An 18953-nucleotide genomic window follows, 5' to 3' on the forward strand; every position below is an offset into this window, starting at 1 on the left:
AGTTCTCGGCGGACACAACATCTTTGTTGGTATGTGGTTCTGAGGATCGAACCCGGGCCGCACGCATGCCAGGCGAGCGCGCTACCGCTGAGCCACATCTCCAGCCCCAGGAATCCAGACCTTTTTAATTCGAGATTAGGGTCTCAGTATGTAACCCACACTAGCTTTAAGCTCCTAACTTTATATAACCTACCTGCTGTGGTCTCCTGTGGTCTCCTGAGTAATTAGAGTAGAGGCACATGCCAGTTTGTCTAAGCTGTTTTATTTGAGTGTTTTAGTCATGTAAATTTGACACTGTTTTTACTGATAGGTCTTTATTACTTACTCATTTTATTCTTTTTGTTAGGTGATTGAAATCTCGGAATATAGGACTCAGCTCTATGAATATCTACAAAATCGAATGATGGCCATTGCACCCAATGTTACAGTTATGGTTGGAGAATTAGTTGGAGCAAGGCTTATTGCTCATGCAGGTGACTGTTTTAATGTAATTTGTAAACACGAGTATTTAAAGTCATTTTTACAGCTATTAAAAAGTAAGAGCCAAGTGTTCAATGATGATTTTTGTTTGCTGGATTTCCTTTTGGATAATGAAGGCATCTTTAGTCACTACCTCTTCTGAGACACTTGTGGTTCTTTTTTCAGATGTTTGCTCTGGTTAATCAGAAAAATCAGATAATTACAGAAGAATATAATTAGTTATTTTTCATAATATTAAGAACTTATGAATCCAGGCACAGTGATACACTCCTGTAATCCCAGCTACTCAATAGACTGAGGCTGCAGATTACAAGCTCAAGGCCAGCTTGGGCAATTTAGCAGGAACTTGTCTCAAAAATTAAGTTAAAAAGGGCTGGGGATATAGCCTGGTAGTAGTGACTGTGGATTCAGTCCTCACTACTGCCCAAGAAAAGAAAAAGAAAGTCATGAGTTAAGAATATGAAAATCAAAAGGAGATTAGTAGTGGAAAGGGAATGGGGTAGGACGGAAGGAGGGTGGGGGGGAGTTCTGGGGGCTAATATTGGCCAAATTATATTGTAATGTTGCGTATATGTACAAACATAAAAATTTCATAATTTTATATAAATATAATGCACCAATAAAAAAGATGTGGAAAGAAAAAGTCATGAGTTCGGGAGATGTAGCTCAGTGGTAGAACATTAACCTAACATGCACAAGGCCCTGGTTTCAGTTCCCAGTACCACAAAACTAACAAAAACCCACATCAGACCAAGATGAATATAGTTCAGGCAATGTATATTCTTGATAGATTATGTGAATTTCATTGTTGAATATGCTATTTTAATGTATTTGACTTTCAAAGTGTTTTGAAGAATCAATTTATAATAAACTTAATGTGTATGTGGTAAAATTGTAAGGGTGATATGCTCCAACAAAAATCACTGTATAATTGAATACCTTTAGTATAGTTGAAGTACCAATTTATTTTTTTTAAATATATTTTTAGTCATTGACAGACCTTTTTTTTTTATATTCGGTGGTGAGAATCGAACCCAGTGCCTCACACATGCTAGGCAAGCGCTTTATCACTGAGCCACAACCCCAGCCCCCAATTTATTTTTATCCTATTAGAGACATTGTTATAATTCATCATAGTTCTTATTTATTATCTACATCAAAGTGTTTAAACTGGAATAACTGTCTTAGCTACATCTTTAATGAGACATAATATTCCATTCAAGTACCCTTCACTACAGGATCACAATCATCTAGCCTGGTTTCCTTGGTTTCACCCAGTTTTGTAGATGCATCTAAACTTATGGTGGTAACACATGCATACAGATATTAACAGAAATATGAGTTTTTTGCACTTTAAACATGTCTTCAGTAATTGAGCTCCTAACATTAACATTGGGTGTGTAGTGTGTTTTTTTTTTGTGGTACTTGGTATGCTCTGCAAGCATTAATACTACTAAGCTGTGTACTCAGCCCTTGTTTTGTTTTTTGATAGAAAATATTCTTTGCAACATATCGAAGAAAGCAACTTAGTTTAGTTCCAGGCATATTGCTTCCTAATCCTCATCTGAAATAAAGTTAAATGAAGTGAGAATATTTTTTCAGTTAATACTAGTGAGATATTCGTATAGTTGATACTACCTAGTGCATATCTAGAACAATGGAATATTTGATGTCCAAAATCTCAGGAAATGGGGGATTGATGTGTGTAAATACTTGTTTTTATATATGAATCACTTGGGGAATGCTAATGAATACACAGTAGAAATACCATCTCAGGCAAATAAGTTTGAGTTAAGCTTAACCTTCACTTTGTCATAGACATCACAAATCTCTGCCTCAGAGTCAAATGAAGTGTTAGAATTTTCAGGGAATTTATACAAGATTACATAATTCTGCATCATTTGAGGATTTTTTAATTTATTACTCTAGCTATAATAAGCTATGTCTTTTATTTAATACATGGAATGTACATATCTGGTAGTGCTTTATTAGTGACTATTTATTTTTGGTAGGTTCTCTTTTGAATTTGGCTAAGCATGCAGCTTCTACAGTTCAGATTCTTGGAGCTGAAAAGGCACTCTTCAGAGCCCTTAAATCTAGACGGGATACCCCTAAATATGGTCTTATTTATCATGCTTCACTTGTGGGCCAGTCAAGTCCCAAACACAAAGGGAAGGTGAGTTACAACTTTTCTGAAGTTAGGCCTTTTCCATCTATCTTCTATCTATTTTTATTTCTAAAAACACACATTTCTCCTGTTATTATAGTGCACATTCAGTCTTTGTATTGTCTTTATCATTTAATTTTGTTTAAATTAAAAGCATTTGTGTGTACTGAAAGAAAAGATTAGAAGAAATTGTTGTTGGTCCATCTGTAGCCATTTTCTTTCATTATTTTTTTTTTTCTAGGATTCACCTGTGGGTGATTCACAAAAGGATTTTGTAAGAAAGCCAGTCTAACATTTATGAACTTTTTTTTTTTTTAGAGAGAGAAAGAGAATTTTAATATTCATTGTTTAGTTTTCGGCAGACACAGCATCTTCGTTTGTATGTGGTGCTGAGGATTGAACCCAGCTCCCCTCGTATGCCATACGAGTGCGCCACCGCCCGAGCCACATCCCCAGCCCCAAAAATAACTAAAATTTTATAAACATAAGAGCACAGTAATGGAAATAAAGTGTTCAATGAAACAATGTCAGTTTAAAGAAGTACCCACGATAGTTAAGACTGTTATGAGAGAAATGAATATTGTTGTTTTAGGGGACCTCTTAAGGCATTGAAATAGTATCGCTGTATGAAACTAAAGATAGACATTGGAAGATTAGTTTGAGGTTACTTTATTTTATATTATGTCATTTTTTGGTACTGGGGATTGAACTCGGGGGCATTCAAACACTGAACCACATCCCCAGCCCTGTTTTTAATTTTATTTAGAGACAGCGTCTCACTGAGTTGCTGAAGCGTCTTACTTCACTTTTGCTGAAGCTGGCTTTTAACTTGTGATCCCCCTGCTACAACCTCCCTAGCTGCTAGAATTACAGGTGTGCGCCACCATGCTTGGCTAGTTTGAGATAATTTTAAACACAAATTTGTTAAAATGTGTTTTTGTCCACCAAAGTGTTGACAGTGATGTATAACCAGTAAGCCATTATACTGTAGCAAAGATGAAGAAATACAGTGGGTGATTTGAGTTGTATGAGTTATAATACTTTTGATTTTGATCTTAAAATGAGGTCTAGCAGATGTAGTTCAGTGGTATAACTGCTCGCATAGCATACATAAGGCCCTTGGTTTGAGTCCCCAGCACCCCCACCCCCTAAAAAAATCTAGAATGAATGGTAATATGCTGATTTGGTATAATTTTTCTCATGAATAAATTGCTGAGAATTTTACATCTGAGCTTGGGGTATAGTTTGATTGCTTCTAACTTCGTGTTTTATATTAGATTTCTCGAATGCTAGCAGCCAAAACCGTTTTGGCTATACGTTATGATGCATTTGGTGAAGACTCCAGTTCTGCAATGGGAGTTGAGAATAGAGCTAAATTAGAGGCCAGATTGAGAACCTTGGAGGATAGAGGGGTAAGTACCATATTCCACCAATTGCACAATGTTTCCTGTGATTTGTTAATAAATAATGATAGTCTTATGAAACTGTTGTTTTGTGATCCACTTTAGTATGAAATATATTTTTTGTACCTGCTGTTAAGTTTCTCTTATTTACTAAGAATTGATGTATTGAATCACGTTTGTCATTAAGATATGCTGTTCAGAGTAAAGAAAAATTATCAGATATTGCTGCCTGTTGGTCCACTGAACTTTCTAGAGATAACATATTAATCAGATATTATGCTTGGGGGCTGGGGATATAGCTCAGTTGGTAGAGTGCTTGCCTTGCATGCACAAGGCCCTGGGATCAAGTCTCAGCACCACACACACACACAAAAAAAGATATTATGCTTGGAATTTCATTAGTAATTTCCATTTTTCTTCTCAGATAAGAAAAATAAGTGGAACAGGAAAAGCATTAGCAAAAACAGAAAAGTATGAACACAAAAGGTGAGTATATTTAGGGGAATAGATGAACACATTGTTTATTTAAAAGTTAATTATCAACACCATGCACATACATGGCCCCCTTACATCCCCTAATTTTTTTTTTTTTTTTTTTAGTATAGGGTTTCACTAAGTTGCCCAGGGTCCAGGCTTTCCTCAACTTTGTAATCTACCTCAGCCATTCACATAAATGGGATTATAGGCATGCCTCACTACACCAGCAACAGCAATTTTTCACTTACAAACTTAAGCACCTAATTAGCCCCCAATCTTTTTATTAAAAAAATTATATACATTTATCGTATAAGTGTTGTTTTGCCAAGTATGTATATTGTGAAATGGCTAAATTAAGTTAACATGCACTCGCTTACTTTTTTTTGTGGTAGGACACTTAAAATTTACTCTGCTATGTTTGACAGTAGTCACCATGTTACTCATCTTTTTTTTTTTTCCTTCTCATTTAGTTTTTTTATACTCATTTCTATTTTTTTTTAATCCCCAGTGCTTTATATTTTTTATCTTGAGACAGGATCTCGCTTAGTTGCTTAGGACCCAACTACATTTCTCAGTCTGGCCTCAAATTTGTAATGCTCCTGCCTCGGCCTCCTAAGTCATTAGGATTATAATTTCTAGTTTCTAACTTCCAGATATTAGTACTAAATATTTTTCATATAAAATTCCTCTATGAATTATGCTATTTATAAAAAAGAAAGTTTATCTAGGATTAATCTACAAAGGAAACTCTTAGAAAGTTAAAGATGGAAGATAAGTCTAAAAATGGTTCACAGGCATGATGAAATACTCAGATCTTACTGTCAACAAGATTTATGTATGGAGGGGTTCTTTGGTTATCATTTGGTTTAATGCTCCATATTCATCAGGTTGTGGTGATAGAAGTAGATTGATACAGCTGTTTTGGAAGACAAAACATTATGACACTATGTATTAAGATCCTTCAAAGTGCTCCTAGTCAGTCATTAACCTAATTCTACCTTGAAGATTATTTTAGCTCTGTAAGAATTTTTTATTTTGATATTTTTAGTTGTAGAGGACACAATACTTTTATTAACTAGTTTATTTTTATATGGTGCTTAGGGTCCAACCCAGGGCCTCACATGTACAAGGCACAACCCCAGTCTCATCTGTAAAAAAATTTTTTTAAAATATATTTTTAGATGCTGATGAACCTTTATTTTATTCATTTATTTATCTGTGGTGCTAAGAATTGAACCCAGTGCCTCACACATGCTAGATTATGCTGTAATAATTGAACAGAGAAAGCAATATATAATTATGTTTCTATTCATACATGTAGGTATTAAAATATACATGTTCAAAATTTTTTTCCTGTATACTTTGAAAAAGCCAAATGCATGCATTGTGGGCATTAACACTTTAATTGTAAATTTCTAAGTTGTTTACAATAGCTGCATGTTCTTTGTGGGAATGGGATATTGGGGGTTGAACCTAGGGACCTTCAACCACAGGTCTACTCCCTCAGATCTTCTTTTTTTTTTTTTTTTAAACAGGGTCTAGTTAAATTGCCTAGGAGATTTTAGACTTACAATTCTCTTGCCTTAACCTCCCGTGAAGCTGGGATTACAAACATGCAACCACCATGCCTAACTTTTAAGCAATCTTTCTGTATCTATCCCCTTTTATTCCTTTGCCCTGTGGGATATTGTGATGAAGATATCTGTATTAATTTTGGTTTTTATTTTATTTCATTTAATTATACAACTTTCTCAAAATGGGATTCAGTTTTTACTTTCTTGTTAATTGTGGAGATGCTTTCTCCATTTGTAGGGGGTGAGTTGGGGTACTGGGGATTGAACTCTGGAACACTCAACCACTGAGCCACATGCCCAGCCCTATTTTGTATTTTATTTAGAGACAGGGTCTCACTGAGTTGCTTAGCACATTGCTGTTGCTGAGGCTGACTTTGAACTTGAGATCCTCCTGTCCCAGCCTCCCAAGTTACAGGTGTGTGCCACCACACCTGGCAGTGCTTTTTACCTTTGGGAAAACTTAAGTCCTTATGAACTACATCAAATCCAGTAAAATAAAGCTATATTGTATGCTTGTGTATCATCTAGTGACATTCTCTTTTGTCTTGAATTATTTTAGTTACAGATATTTGTAGGGATTTTCTAAAATTCTTTTGTTCTTTCAGTGAAGTGAAGACTTATGATCCCTCTGGTGATTCCACACTTCCAACCTGTTCTAAAAAACGCAAAATAGAACAGGTAGACAAAGAGGGGGAAGTAACTGAAAAGAAAGCCAAGAAAGCCAAGATTAAAGTAAAAGGTTGGTTTAAAATTTTAAATGCCACTTATACTATTATGATGATACACTCTTGTACTTACTCTTACACTTAAAAATTACAGACTTTGTGAGTCTTGGAATAGTATCCACCTTTACCATTGAATGAAAGCCAGTGGTGTTTCAATATGTCATTATGTTCCCTGCGAGTAAGTGGGATCGTTAAAGGCATCAGATTTCATAGGAATGTGACAACATAACTTCAAATACATATAATTATGTGTTTAACTAGGTTTACCAAAATACTTAGTTTCTGCTATGTACATTATTTTAGCAATTAAGAATTTTTAAAAAAGAATAAAGTGATTTCTAACTTGGATGTTAAGATATTTTTTAGTCATGAAAATGACTAAATGAAAGTACACTTTTTAACAGCAGTGGTTCTCTTTGTTATTTGGTTAATAAATTGGAATATTTGCATGCTAGGTAGCTATTATAGTGATATTTAATAAGTACTCACCAGACAACCAAACTGTCTTATGAAGTTGATTAAACCAGTGCCCCATTTGTTAGTTGCACCTGTTTATTGAGTTCTTGCCAGTCTAGAAAGAGTAAAACACAGTATCTTTGTTTATTTTTAATGTGGTACTAAGGATCAAGCCCAGTGCCTCACAGTCAAGGCAAGCTCTGTACCACTGAGCTACAGCCCCAGCCCTTCAATTTGGTTTCTAAATGGCTTACTTGTCAAAAACATACTGTCATCAAGAATGGACACAGGCAATTATTTAAATTCCTTTTGTTTTCTTATTGAAAAATCAAGAAAATCCCTAAACTCATTGCTAGGATTTGAATCACTGAATTCTAAATTTTATCTCCCCACCTCACCAGTTTTGTTTTTTTTTTAACGATGAGCTTTTCAAAATTAATGTGACTGGATCTTTGTGTATTCCTAATCTTTTGCCTGCAATTTTTCCCATGCTTTAAGTAGCAGTTTTTGTTATTTTGGCTATAAACTTCAACTTTTTTCTTATAATCCAAATCTATTCTGGCATCAGATCTTCTCTGTTCTACTTTGAAAGTATGTAGTGGCCATAGAGGTAATACATACTTCACATTAGTTTTCTGGTGTGTTCTAAATTTCTACTCTTTGCTAACTATTCCAGCCACATTGACCTATTTGAAGTTTCTTAAATACCCCTCCCCAGATATTTGGAATCTTACCATTTTCTCTTCTTTCTCCTTGGAGTATTCCTTTCAGATATACCATCATTCATTTCCTTGTCTTGATGTTTGCCTGACCACTCTGTCTTAACGTCAATATGTAATTGCCCTTCTACATTCCCCTTCCTGTTTTATTTTTATCCTTAACACTAATTCCTATTGTATATAGTATTATTATTTGCTTTGTATTTTCATTCCCCCCCTAAAATAAAATTCATAATAGAGGCTTTAAATTCCAGTAACAATCCAGTAAGGTAAACATTTTTATTTATTTGTTTGTTTATTTGTTTTGGTTAGGGATTGAACCCAGGGTCACTTAACCCCTGAGCTATATCCATCCCTTTTTATTTCCTAATGAAATATTTAGAATATTTTCCCTGAGTTTCTGTGGCTGGCTTTGAAATTATCCTCTTCCTCAGCCTTCCCAGTCACTGGGATTATAGGAATGTGCTAATATCCTTAAATTTTATGTATGTAGATAAGGAGTTTTATAGAGGAGCAAGCATTTTAAAAAATGATTTTCGTTGATGGGGATGTAAATAAAAAAGTCTTTACTGTATTTCTATTCAGGAGTCATAGGATAGATTACACACAATCTGACTCCAGAACACACAATCTCTTAACCATTTCTTTTTCTTTTTTTTTTTTAAATTTTATTCTTAAGTTTTAGGTGAGCACAACATCTTTATTTTAGATTTATGTGGTGCTAAGGATCGAACCCAGTGCCTCGTGCATGCTAGGCAAGCACTCTACCAGTGAGCCACAACCCCAGCCCATCTCTTAACCATTTCTAATGTAATTGCCTCCTCGACAAAACAATGGCATTGGTAATCTGATAGCTTTTGTTTTAGTCCTAAGTTTTATATGTAACTGCATGATTAAGAGAGAAGTATGTATCTCTGAGCTGTATCTGTATCATTTATAAAGTTTATGGCATTAGAAAAAGTAGTCCTTGAAGGACATTTTCAATTACAAGATGGATATAAATATTGAATAGTTTACCAGAATGACCAAAAAAAAAAAAAAAAAAACCAAGAAATTTTTGGGTGGATTGAGGTCTGGTTGAATGTTAATTGTTCGATCTTTGTACTTACCCAATTCAGTTGAAGAGGAGGAGGAAGAAGAAGTAGTACTAGTAGAAGAAGAGACATCTACCAAGAAGAAGAAGAAAAAGGATAAAAAGAAACACATTAAAGAAGAACCAGTTTCTGAGGAAGAGCCGTGTACTAGCACAGCAATTCCTGTATGTTTAAACAATTCCTGTTTTTTAACTAACCAGTACTGTCTCAGTGTGGGAAGGGTCTCCATATTTTAATCTCTTCTCTATCAGAAATGAGTAAGCATTTAAAAAAACGGTTTTCATTGATGGGGGAGTAAGTAAAATTCTTATTGTATTTGTATTATTAATGCCCAGGTTTTTATTTTGTTTTCTTTGATAGACAGTCCTGCTAAGTTGCTTTGGGCCTCGAAGAGTTGCGAGGCTGGCTTTGAACTTGGTATTCTGCCTCTCAGCTTTGTGAACTGCTGGGATTGCAGGCGTGTGCCACCCTTCTCATTTTAAAGACCATTTTCCAAATTTACTTTCTTTCTTTTTTTTTCTTATTGTTGGTCGTTCAAAACATTACATAGTTCTTAATACATCATATTTCACAGTTTGATTCAAGTGGGTTATGAAATCCCAATTTTACCCCGTATACAGATTGCTGTATCACATCAGTTACCCTTCCATTGATTGACAAATTGCCTTTCTAGTGTCTGATGTATTCTGCTGTCTGTCCTATTCTCTACTATCCCCCCTCCCCACCCCTCCCCTCCCCTTTTCTCTCTCTACCCCTTCTACTGTAAATCATTTCTTCGATTTGTATTATCTTGTCTTACCCCTCCTTTCCTCTTATGTCATTTTGTATAACCCTGAGGATCGCCTTCCATTTCCATGCGGTTTCCCTTCTCACTCCCTTTCCCTCCCACCTCTCATCCCTGTTTAATGTAAATCTTCTTCTCAAACTTTCGTCCCTACCCTGTCCTTGTTTACTCCCCTTATATCAAAGGGGTCCAAATTTACTTTCTTACTACAAAAAAGTTTGAGGAAGGAAGAAAACATGATTTACTTTTTTTTTAAGTGCTCAGGATTGAACCCAGAGCCTTATGCCCATAAGGCAAGTGCTGGGCCACTGAGCCACACTCCAGGGTCATTTTTATATTTTAATCTTACTCCCAAATTTGTGTTTAAGGGACATTGATCTATTTTATAAGGAAAAGTTATTCCTCATGCATACAATTACAGCTCTTTCAAAAGCATTTTGTTGCTTATTTCAGAGTCTAGAAAAAAAGAAGAAGAAGAAGAAGAAGAAAGACATTGAGGACTAATGGGAAAGGAAACAATTTTGGCACCTGGAAACATCATGCTTAAGATTCTGTTGGGAGTATGCCAGAGATGCTCTCTAAAATAATCAAGGAGAGGTTGAATGAAACAGTGATTAATCATCTCTAGCTTTTCACACTTGTGTCTTTATGTCAACTCTTGTTAACCTTATTATGTCAACATTTGTTAGAGTCTTTGATATATAAATAAAAATATTTTCTTTGTATTTTAAGGCAGGTCTGTGATCTCTTGACATTTAAGTAGTGAGTCTTTGGTCTTTTCTATATTTTATTTGACATCTGATGATTATTGTTTTGATCATTATAGTTGAAAAGTTGTTAATGGTATGCTTAATTTGAAACAGTCTTTTGGAAGGCTATAATTATGATAAGATGGACCGATTTAAGTACCTCATTATTACTTTTTTGGACTATTTTTCATAACTCACCGACCCACCCACGCTCTGTATTTATTTAAATAAAGATTTGTTTCATGTTCAGATTTTAAACTAGGTGAGCAAACCATTTCAGGGTCTCTTCTAGAAAAAGGAAGAAACTGTGTTTGTAACTTACTAAAACACCCTGGTTCAATTTTCAGTACCAAAAAGAAAAACAATGTCACTTGGAAAACAGTTGGAGAGAAAAAAATATCGGTAGAAATGAGGCATAAACTTACAAAAGAATGCTAAAGAAAGAACTTTACCTTTTTAAAATAGTATTTATTATGCCAACAGAAACCTGTTTTCTGTATCATCGTGACAGTCATAAGTTTATCAAAGTATTATATCTTGCCTCTTTATATCCTGTGGACGTAATGCTGAAGTAAGATTCAATAAAAGCATTTGGCAGACCAAAGAAGCTAGAAGCTAGAGACTCTAGCTTTGATTTCTGCTTTTCTTGTGACCACAAGCAAGTCAATAACCCTACTTCAGATTCCTAGTTTGCTGTTAGCTTTAATAGTGTGGTTATTTTGCTTTGAGAAAACAATGTCGTTTTGTAGTACCCAGTAGGATGTGTTCCAGATTATATGAGGCTTTTGTTTGTTTGTTTTGTTTTGTTTTGTTTATGGTTTTTGGTACCAGGAATTGAACCCAGGGGTGCTCAACCACTGATTCACATGCCCAGTCCTTTTTATATTTTATTCAGAGACAGGGTCTCACTAAGTGTCTTGGGACCTTGCTAAGTTGCTGAGGGTGGCTTTGAACTCACATCCTCCTGCCTCAGCCTCCTGAGCTGCTGGAAATACAGGCATGTGCCACTACACCTGGCTGTTTTTAACACCTTTCATGAAAGTAATTCATTGATCTACCAAGAGTGGTATATTAAAAAGCTTTTACATCTGAAAAAAGTTTAGACTGAGAATGCTAACTAAAAACTTCTAGTGGTTTTGAGTAGTTATCTACAGGCCTGAGGAAAGCCTTAAAGTCTGTCTCATATGATCCTTAAATTTCAGCCTTTCTGTGTTAGGTGAGACTATAGGCCCATGCCACTGCACCCACCTATACCTAATTTTGATTAGCAAATTTGAATTATTTTCTATGAACCCACATAAAATAATCCTTTCTTAAAACATTTTTTCTATGGCTAGGAATGTGGCTCAGTGGTAGAGAACTTGGTTGGCATACAAAAAAAAAGCTTGTGACTTGGGTTCATCCTTTATCCCAACTCTACCACTTAGAATGACAATGCAGTAAGGCCAAGTGTCTCAAACTTACTGATCTGAATCAAGTCTAGGTTAGCACCCATGACAGCATTTTTAGCAAGGTCTCAGGTAGTGTAAGTTGAAGGGGCACACAGTAGCCAAGTCTAGGGTAAATAATTTAAACTCATAGAACCTGTTTATCTTTAATTGGGTTGTTTAAAGGAGTGAGGTATTTGTGAAGAGTTAAAAAATTCCTTCTGCATTACTTGACATCTTCAGTAGAACTCTACTTACTATCAGCAGTTGTTCCTAGCATAAAATAGGCTTTAATGTTCACTAATGAATATATGGCTCATGGAGAAATTACTAATTTTATGTGTTTTATTCTGATTAAAGAATGCCCTTTCTGGTTTTTCTGCAAATGCCTTGAGAACAGCATGAACTTTTAAAAAAAAAAATAAGAATTTTTTATTTATTTTCTCATGTGGTGCTAAGGATCAAAACTAGTGCCTCACCTGTGCTAGGCAAGTACTCTACCACTAAGCTACAACCCCAGTCCCCATTAACTTAATATTAAGGGCATAGGTGGTTGAGCCAGTATTTATTAAAGGTTTTTAATCTGCTTTATCCTATGGCAACTCATCACCAAAAGTCAAAACTTGTTAACTATTTTTTAAATATAACAACATTATAGGTACTTTTTTTCTTTTTTTTTTTTCCTCCTAGCACTGGGTATTGAACCCTGGGCTTTATGTACATGGTGAACAACTGCTTGTAGATGCTAATTTATAGTAGATTTTGTTTTGTTGGGTACTGGGGATTAAATCTAGGTGTCCTTAACCACTCATCCATATTCCTAGCCCCGTTTACTTTTTATTTTGAGACAGGGTCTCACTAAGTTGCTAAGGCTGGCCTCATGGTGGCACACATCTGAAATGGCTGGATTATAGATGTGTCCTATCATGCCTGGTTTCAGTAAGCTTTTGTTCAAAAACATTTATTAAAGCAAATGTCAGAATGTACTAAAAGCTTTGGTAGGGATTAGAAATACCTGGAGGACATGGGGGTAGGGGAGGGTTTGAACTCAGGACCTCACACTTGCTAATCATGTGCCTTACCATTAAACTACAACCCCAGACTTTTTTTTTTTTTTCTTTGAGACAGGGTCTCAAAGTTGCCCAGGCTGGTCTCAATCTTGGATCATCCTGCTTCAGTCTCCCAAGTAGCTGGGATCACAGGTGTGGACCACCAAACCTGGCAAGAATTTTCATTTTTGACAAATTCCAGCTCATGATGGTTAAGGGACAATACCTTTTCTAGGAGGATTTCTTTCCATTATCTTACCTAGCTCTGCAGTTCTCCAAACTAGAACCTAATTTTATGGCCAAGATACCACCATCAGGCCTCAATTGAACTGTTTTGCTGTCAATTGTTCAGAAGCACATTGGGACTGGGCACAATCTGACTAATGTTCTTCCTACATAGTTAAAGAAATTATTGTTTCCTGTCTATTAGAATTTAGTTTTTGAATTCCTGTTTCTGTGAGTGTTCTGTGTATATTTTGTATAAAATGAGGAAAACCAGTTGTTTAAATTTGTGGGCTCATTTGAAACAGCACATAACAAACAGCAATTAGCTCCCATGTAATGCAAAATCATTTGAAAGAAACATTAGTGAGATAATAAACTTATGACTAGTCCCACAAATGTAAGTGACCAAGTATATCCTTGACTTATTTTGGTTGATTATAAACAAGGACTGGTGCTTCATATTAGTTATGGTTTACATATTAGGTGTCCACCAAAAGCACATGTGAGACGATGCAATGATTGCTTTATGAGAGCCTTAACCCAATCAGTGAATTAATCCCCCACAGAGATTATCTGAGTGGTTACTAAGTGGGTAAGATAGCTGAAGGAGGTGGGTCATTGGGGCTGTGCCTTTGATGTATATATTTTGTGAGCTTAGTCTCTCTGCTTTCTGGTGTGATGTTCCCAGCTGCTTTCCTCTGCCACACTCTTTGGCCATGATGTCCTGCCTTACCTTGGGCCCTGAGGAATGGAGTCAGCCATCTATGGATTGAGACCTCTGAAACCGTGAGCCCCCAGATAAACATTTCCTCCTAATTGTTTTTGTCAGGTCTTTTGGTCACAGCATCAAAAAAGCTGACTAAAACAATATTCAATCATCTCTACTATTTAGTACTTTCCTTTGAAGTTTAGTTTTGGGATTTTGTTGTGATTTTGTTTGTTGCCATAAAGCTTCAGTGAATGCCTTTTGTGCATTTATCATGTGCTTGTGTTTAAATAGGATAGGGCTGGGGTTGTAGTTCAGTTGTACAGTGTTTGCCTAGCATGCATTAAGGCCTAACTTCCATGTCCAGCACTGCAAATTTTTTAGATGTAAAATTATTGTGACAAAGGGAATAGATAAGTGTAAAATAGTGACAGTTTGCTCAAAACGTAGCAGTAATTTTCAGTCCAACCAACAATATTAGAAAGCCACTATTTCAGAAACTCTCTTTTTAAAAAGAGAGTTGTCCCACCTACTCATTACACACTTTTAGACACAGCAGCATTTTTTTAAAAATGGTATTTTAATCAAATGGTTTTAACCTGGATAGTGTCCTCTTAAAATTCTGTAGTCTAAGATGGATAAGAAAATTCTACTCTATCAGTACAACATTGAAATCATACTGAAGCTCATACACTCCCACTCAGCCTTAACTACTAATCCAACGAGGGAATTTGTGACTAGAAAAAGGTATCCCTTCAACACACTGTAGTGTTGAAGTACCAGAAAGTTTTTGGGACTGTAAGTCAATGACTAGGAGGTGTCTGCCCCTGATTTTTTGGTTTTCTGCAGTGAACATCCTGCACTACTTTTAACAAGCTGTAATTCTGGTCCACCATCACTTAATTGGAAAATTCAAAATAATAAGCCTAAAAGGATAATTAACATTTTATTGATTACTACTCTGTATCCAGCATTCCTCAAGCCCTTTAATTAACCTAAGTCTAACAACCCTTTCTAACAGATTCTATCATCTTGCCTGCTTACACATGAGGAAATTGATAACATGTTAAGGAACTTGGTTGATGCCATTTAAATCATTGGGAACAATGGGGTATGGGAATATTGAAGGCATTCTGCCTCTAAGGCCAATGGCCAGTGATTCTGAAAAATGCAAGCTACTCTATGTTGGAACATTTTTCTTTAGTAGCCTAAAGAGAATCCTATAATTTCAAAATAAATAAATAAATGGTTTGATTCTAGAAATAAATTGTGTGGGCTACCCTTGCAGAGACAGGTTGAAATAGCTGTCACCAGAGCTTTTTCATTGAACCTGAGGATCCCAATGCTGGTATTTTCTATTCTGTGATTTAAACCAAACCCAAAGATCTAGCAGGCCACCAAGCAATAGCTTTGGATGTAGTTCCCAAGAACTGGCCTAGTGTGTTTGTATACCTGAGGTTCCACCGGTCAAGTCAGCCATTACAATGTCAAGTCCTATATCATAGCAGAAAATGCAGCCTTCAGAGTTGGAAGACACACTATTATTAGCATAGCTTTGATGACATCCCTTATAAAAGTGACCAAATTGAACAAATGCTCATAAACACTACAACCCCTGATTATGTAGATGTCTTGATGCTTAAGAGTTACGAGTAGAAATGAAACAATGGAAAATGACAATAAATTCCTCAAAAATTTGATGTGTCTGTTAGTACCAGCAGAGGAGAATAGGAGATTTTAGAGGCCAAAGGAATTAGATTGTCTAGTACAGCTCTGTCGCTGCAAATGAAGATTTTGGTCTGAAAGAGACCTTCGCCACACTTTACCCAGTGTGCTGGCATATTCCAAGGATTTTAGGTTTGCCCTTTTAGCAATATGGAGAAAATAGTTTCTCTTATAAAAAGTATTGGCTGCTGGGGCTGGGGATGTGGCTCAAGCGGTAGCGCTCTCGCCTGCCATGCGTGCGGCCCGGGTTCGATCCTCAGCACCACATACCAACAAAGATGTTGTGTCCGCCGAGAACTAAAAAATAAATATAAAAAAATTCTCTCTCTCTCTCTCTCTCTCTCTCTCTCTCTCTCTCTCTCTCTCTCTCTCCTCTCTCACTCTCTCTTTAAAAAAAAAAAAAAAGTATTGGCTGGGCATGGTGGTACATTCCCGTAATTCCAGCAATTTGGGAGGGTGAGGCAGGATTGCAAGTTTGAGGCCAGCCTGGGCAACCTAGTGAGAACCTATCTCAAAATAAAAGGGCCTTGGAGATGTAGCTCAGTGGTACAGAGCTTTCCAGTCTGTGAGAAGCCCTGAGACCAATCCCCAATATAATTTTTTTTTACACATTTAATTGAACATTTGAACCCATCTATCAGAATCACAGAAAGCAATCAGATCAGAATATGTAACATTAAAATGGGGACAGGCTACAAAAGAATTTCATTATGATTGCTTGAGAATTAAGGGAGGTGTGGAGGACATAGGACTACTGGTTTCGTTATGTCATTATTAGTGTATGTATTGCTTAGAAAAAAAGTAATAATTTTTTTTTTTTCGGTATTGGTGATTGAACCCAGGATCTCACAAAAGGTAAGCAAGTACTCTACTGCAGAACTATATCTTCAGTCCTTTTTAAATTTTATTTCGAGACTGTCTTCCTAAACTGTCCAGGCTGGCCTCAAACTTGCCATTTTACTGCCTCAGCATCCTGAATAGCTGGGATTAACAGGTTTGCACCACCACACCCATCCTGAATTCAAATTAAAAAAAAAAAAAACATTTAAAAAGAAATCATGTGGGGAAGAGGGGCTTTTCTATATCAGGTGGGCAAAGTACAATCTGAGGTCCAAATCTAGGCAAAGTTTTACAAATTTTTTAATACTACATAGCCATGCCCATGCATTTCAGAAGTATCTATAGCTATATGTCTGGCTTGTGTTTCCACAGCAGAATTTAGTATTTATGAAGACATATAGCTCATAAAGCCTAAAGTCTTTACTATATGGTCCTTTACAGGGAAGATTTTCTGACTCCTGCTTTGCATTAAAAAGGTACCTGACAGAGTCAAATGCAATGTGTGAACCTTTATTTACTCTGGTTCCAAAAAAACAAAAGCTTGGAGACAGGCAAGTTTTTTTTTGTTGTTGTTTTTGTTTTAAAATTTCTTAACTTGTAGATATAAACGATACCTTTATTTATTTTTTTTTTTTTAAATTTATATGGTGCTAGGGATCAGACCCAGTGCCTCATGCATGCTAGGCAAGTGCTCTACCACTGAGGTACAACACCAGCATGAGACAGGGAAATTTTAATGTAAACCATGTTGATTGATTTCAGGAAGTTAGTTAACTTGTTTTGTATGTGGTAATGGTACTGTGGCAATTGGGAGAATGTCCTTAGTTTTTAAAGATGCATTCTGTTGGAGAGAAATACCCTGTTGTTGTCAATCATTTATTTTCTAGTGGTTTAGCAAAATTGATAAATATGTAAATAGATGAAGCAAATATGGCAAGCAACCTGTATTCCCAGTGGCTCAGGAGGCTGAGATAGGAAGATCATGAGTTCAAAACCAGCCTCAGCAAAAGAGGCGCTAAGCAATTCAGTGAGACCCTTTCTCTAAATAAAAAATAGGGCTGAGGATGTAGCTCAGTGGTTGAGAGCCCCCAAGTTTAATCTCCAGTACCCCCCCAAAAAAAGGAAAACAATTGTTGAAATATGTGGCATTTGGGTATATGGAATTCATACTATTCATTTTTTCTGTATGCTTTATTAATAAAATCTGATTTTAAAAAGCAAGAACATGGTATTTATTTTGCTTTAATTCTGAGTTCTTTGAAAACTTCCAAGGTCTTTATGACATTCTTGGCCAACAAGTATTTGGGACACTCACTGTGGGCCAGGCACTCATTAGATAGCAGGGAGAACTTGAACAGAAATTGCAGCAGCTTCTGCCTATAAGGAGTTCTCAGAATGAACCTCAGACCTCCAGCCCTCCTAATGAGAAGACATGTTCTCATTTAAGTCCCTTCTTGAGGAAGGGGGAAAGCAGGGAAGCAGCAGATAGAGATCTCAAGTAAAGATGAGAATTATGAAATTATGCAAAGTAGACAAACGCTATGAAGTGTAAGTTGTGTTATGGAAAAGAAACCATCCTTCTCCCCTCTCTTCTAGCCACAAGATACTACACATTTAAAATTAGAAAGCAGCAGAGAGAGCAGAAGAGAGCCATACCAGGTAATTAATAGAGCTGGAAATACAGCAGCAACACATTGTACTCCATCTCCCCACCCCAAACTTGTCCCTGGAGCTCTGGCAATGGTACTGACCTGGAGAGCTTTTCTGTGCCATAAAAATGAAGGGAGCCCATCAGGTGCATTCTTGGGGCCTCATAAAGCTGCCTTTTTAACCTGAGCCAAGAAGGGTACGCCTTGGTTCCTAGCAGGGTTAAATGTGTCTGACTCCAGGAAAAGAATCAAGCAGACAACAAGTGCATCTATTTATATCTTAAAATCTGCTGGGCCAGCAACAAGCTAATAACCAACTGAACATGATGGAGAGGCCACAAAATGACTGTCAGAAAGGAAAGAGCCCTGCACTAGTGGTCAAAGAAAATAGTACATGTTGAAGTGCTGCATAAACCAAAAGTCACTATGGAATGTCCTTGCTATTGTCATGAACTGATTTCACCATCTATTAATTTGTGTCCTTAAACAAGTCAACCTGTGCCCTCTCGTTTCCCTATCTGTAAAGCAGACATAAATTTCTGTTTATCCAGGAAACAGATCATTTATGCAAAAGTTCCTTATAGGGTTGGGATTGTGGCTTAATGGTAGCATGCTTGCCTAGCCTGTGTGGGGCAGGCACCATATTAAAAAATAATTTTTTTTATTCGCAGCACCATATAAAAAATAAGTAAAAATGAAGATAT

The 18953-nt window shown here is 36.3% G+C and overlaps 1 protein-coding gene, 1 long non-coding RNA gene and 1 other non-coding gene across 4 annotated transcripts in view; 2 read left to right on the top strand and 1 right to left on the bottom strand.

Annotated features, from left to right (window-relative positions):
- Nop58 (NOP58 ribonucleoprotein) overlaps window positions 1–12641 on the top strand; it is a 32728-nt gene extending 20087 nt beyond the window's left edge. For both annotated transcript variants that reach the window (XM_026405338.2, XM_026405339.2), the window contains 7 exons: window positions 347–473; window positions 2493–2656; window positions 3925–4059; window positions 4475–4536; window positions 6707–6840; window positions 9120–9259; window positions 10333–12641. In XM_026405338.2, coding sequence (XP_026261123.1) covers window positions 347–473; window positions 2493–2656; window positions 3925–4059; window positions 4475–4536; window positions 6707–6840; window positions 9120–9259; window positions 10333–10383 — 813 coding nt within the window. In that variant the 3' untranslated portion in view covers window positions 10384–12641. The remainder of the gene's footprint in view (window positions 1–346; window positions 474–2492; window positions 2657–3924; window positions 4060–4474; window positions 4537–6706; window positions 6841–9119; window positions 9260–10332) is intronic.
- Window positions 496–18474, bottom strand: LOC113194303 (uncharacterized). The gene is made up of 4 exons (XR_003302262.2): window positions 18352–18474; window positions 9111–9167; window positions 7316–7397; window positions 496–654 (listed from the first exon to the last, which is right to left on the bottom strand). It is a non-coding gene; the product is annotated as an uncharacterized LOC113194303 (long non-coding RNA).
- Window positions 548–627, top strand: LOC113194333 (small nucleolar RNA SNORD11). Its single transcript, XR_003302265.1, has one exon. It is a non-coding gene; the product is annotated as a small nucleolar RNA SNORD11 (small nucleolar RNA).
- Window positions 18475–18953: the final 479 nt, after the last annotated feature.

The sequence above is a fragment of the Urocitellus parryii genome, chromosome 1, assembly GCF_045843805.1.
Source record: "Urocitellus parryii isolate mUroPar1 chromosome 1, mUroPar1.hap1, whole genome shotgun sequence".
Classification (NCBI taxonomy): Eukaryota; Metazoa; Chordata; class Mammalia; order Rodentia; family Sciuridae; genus Urocitellus; species Urocitellus parryii.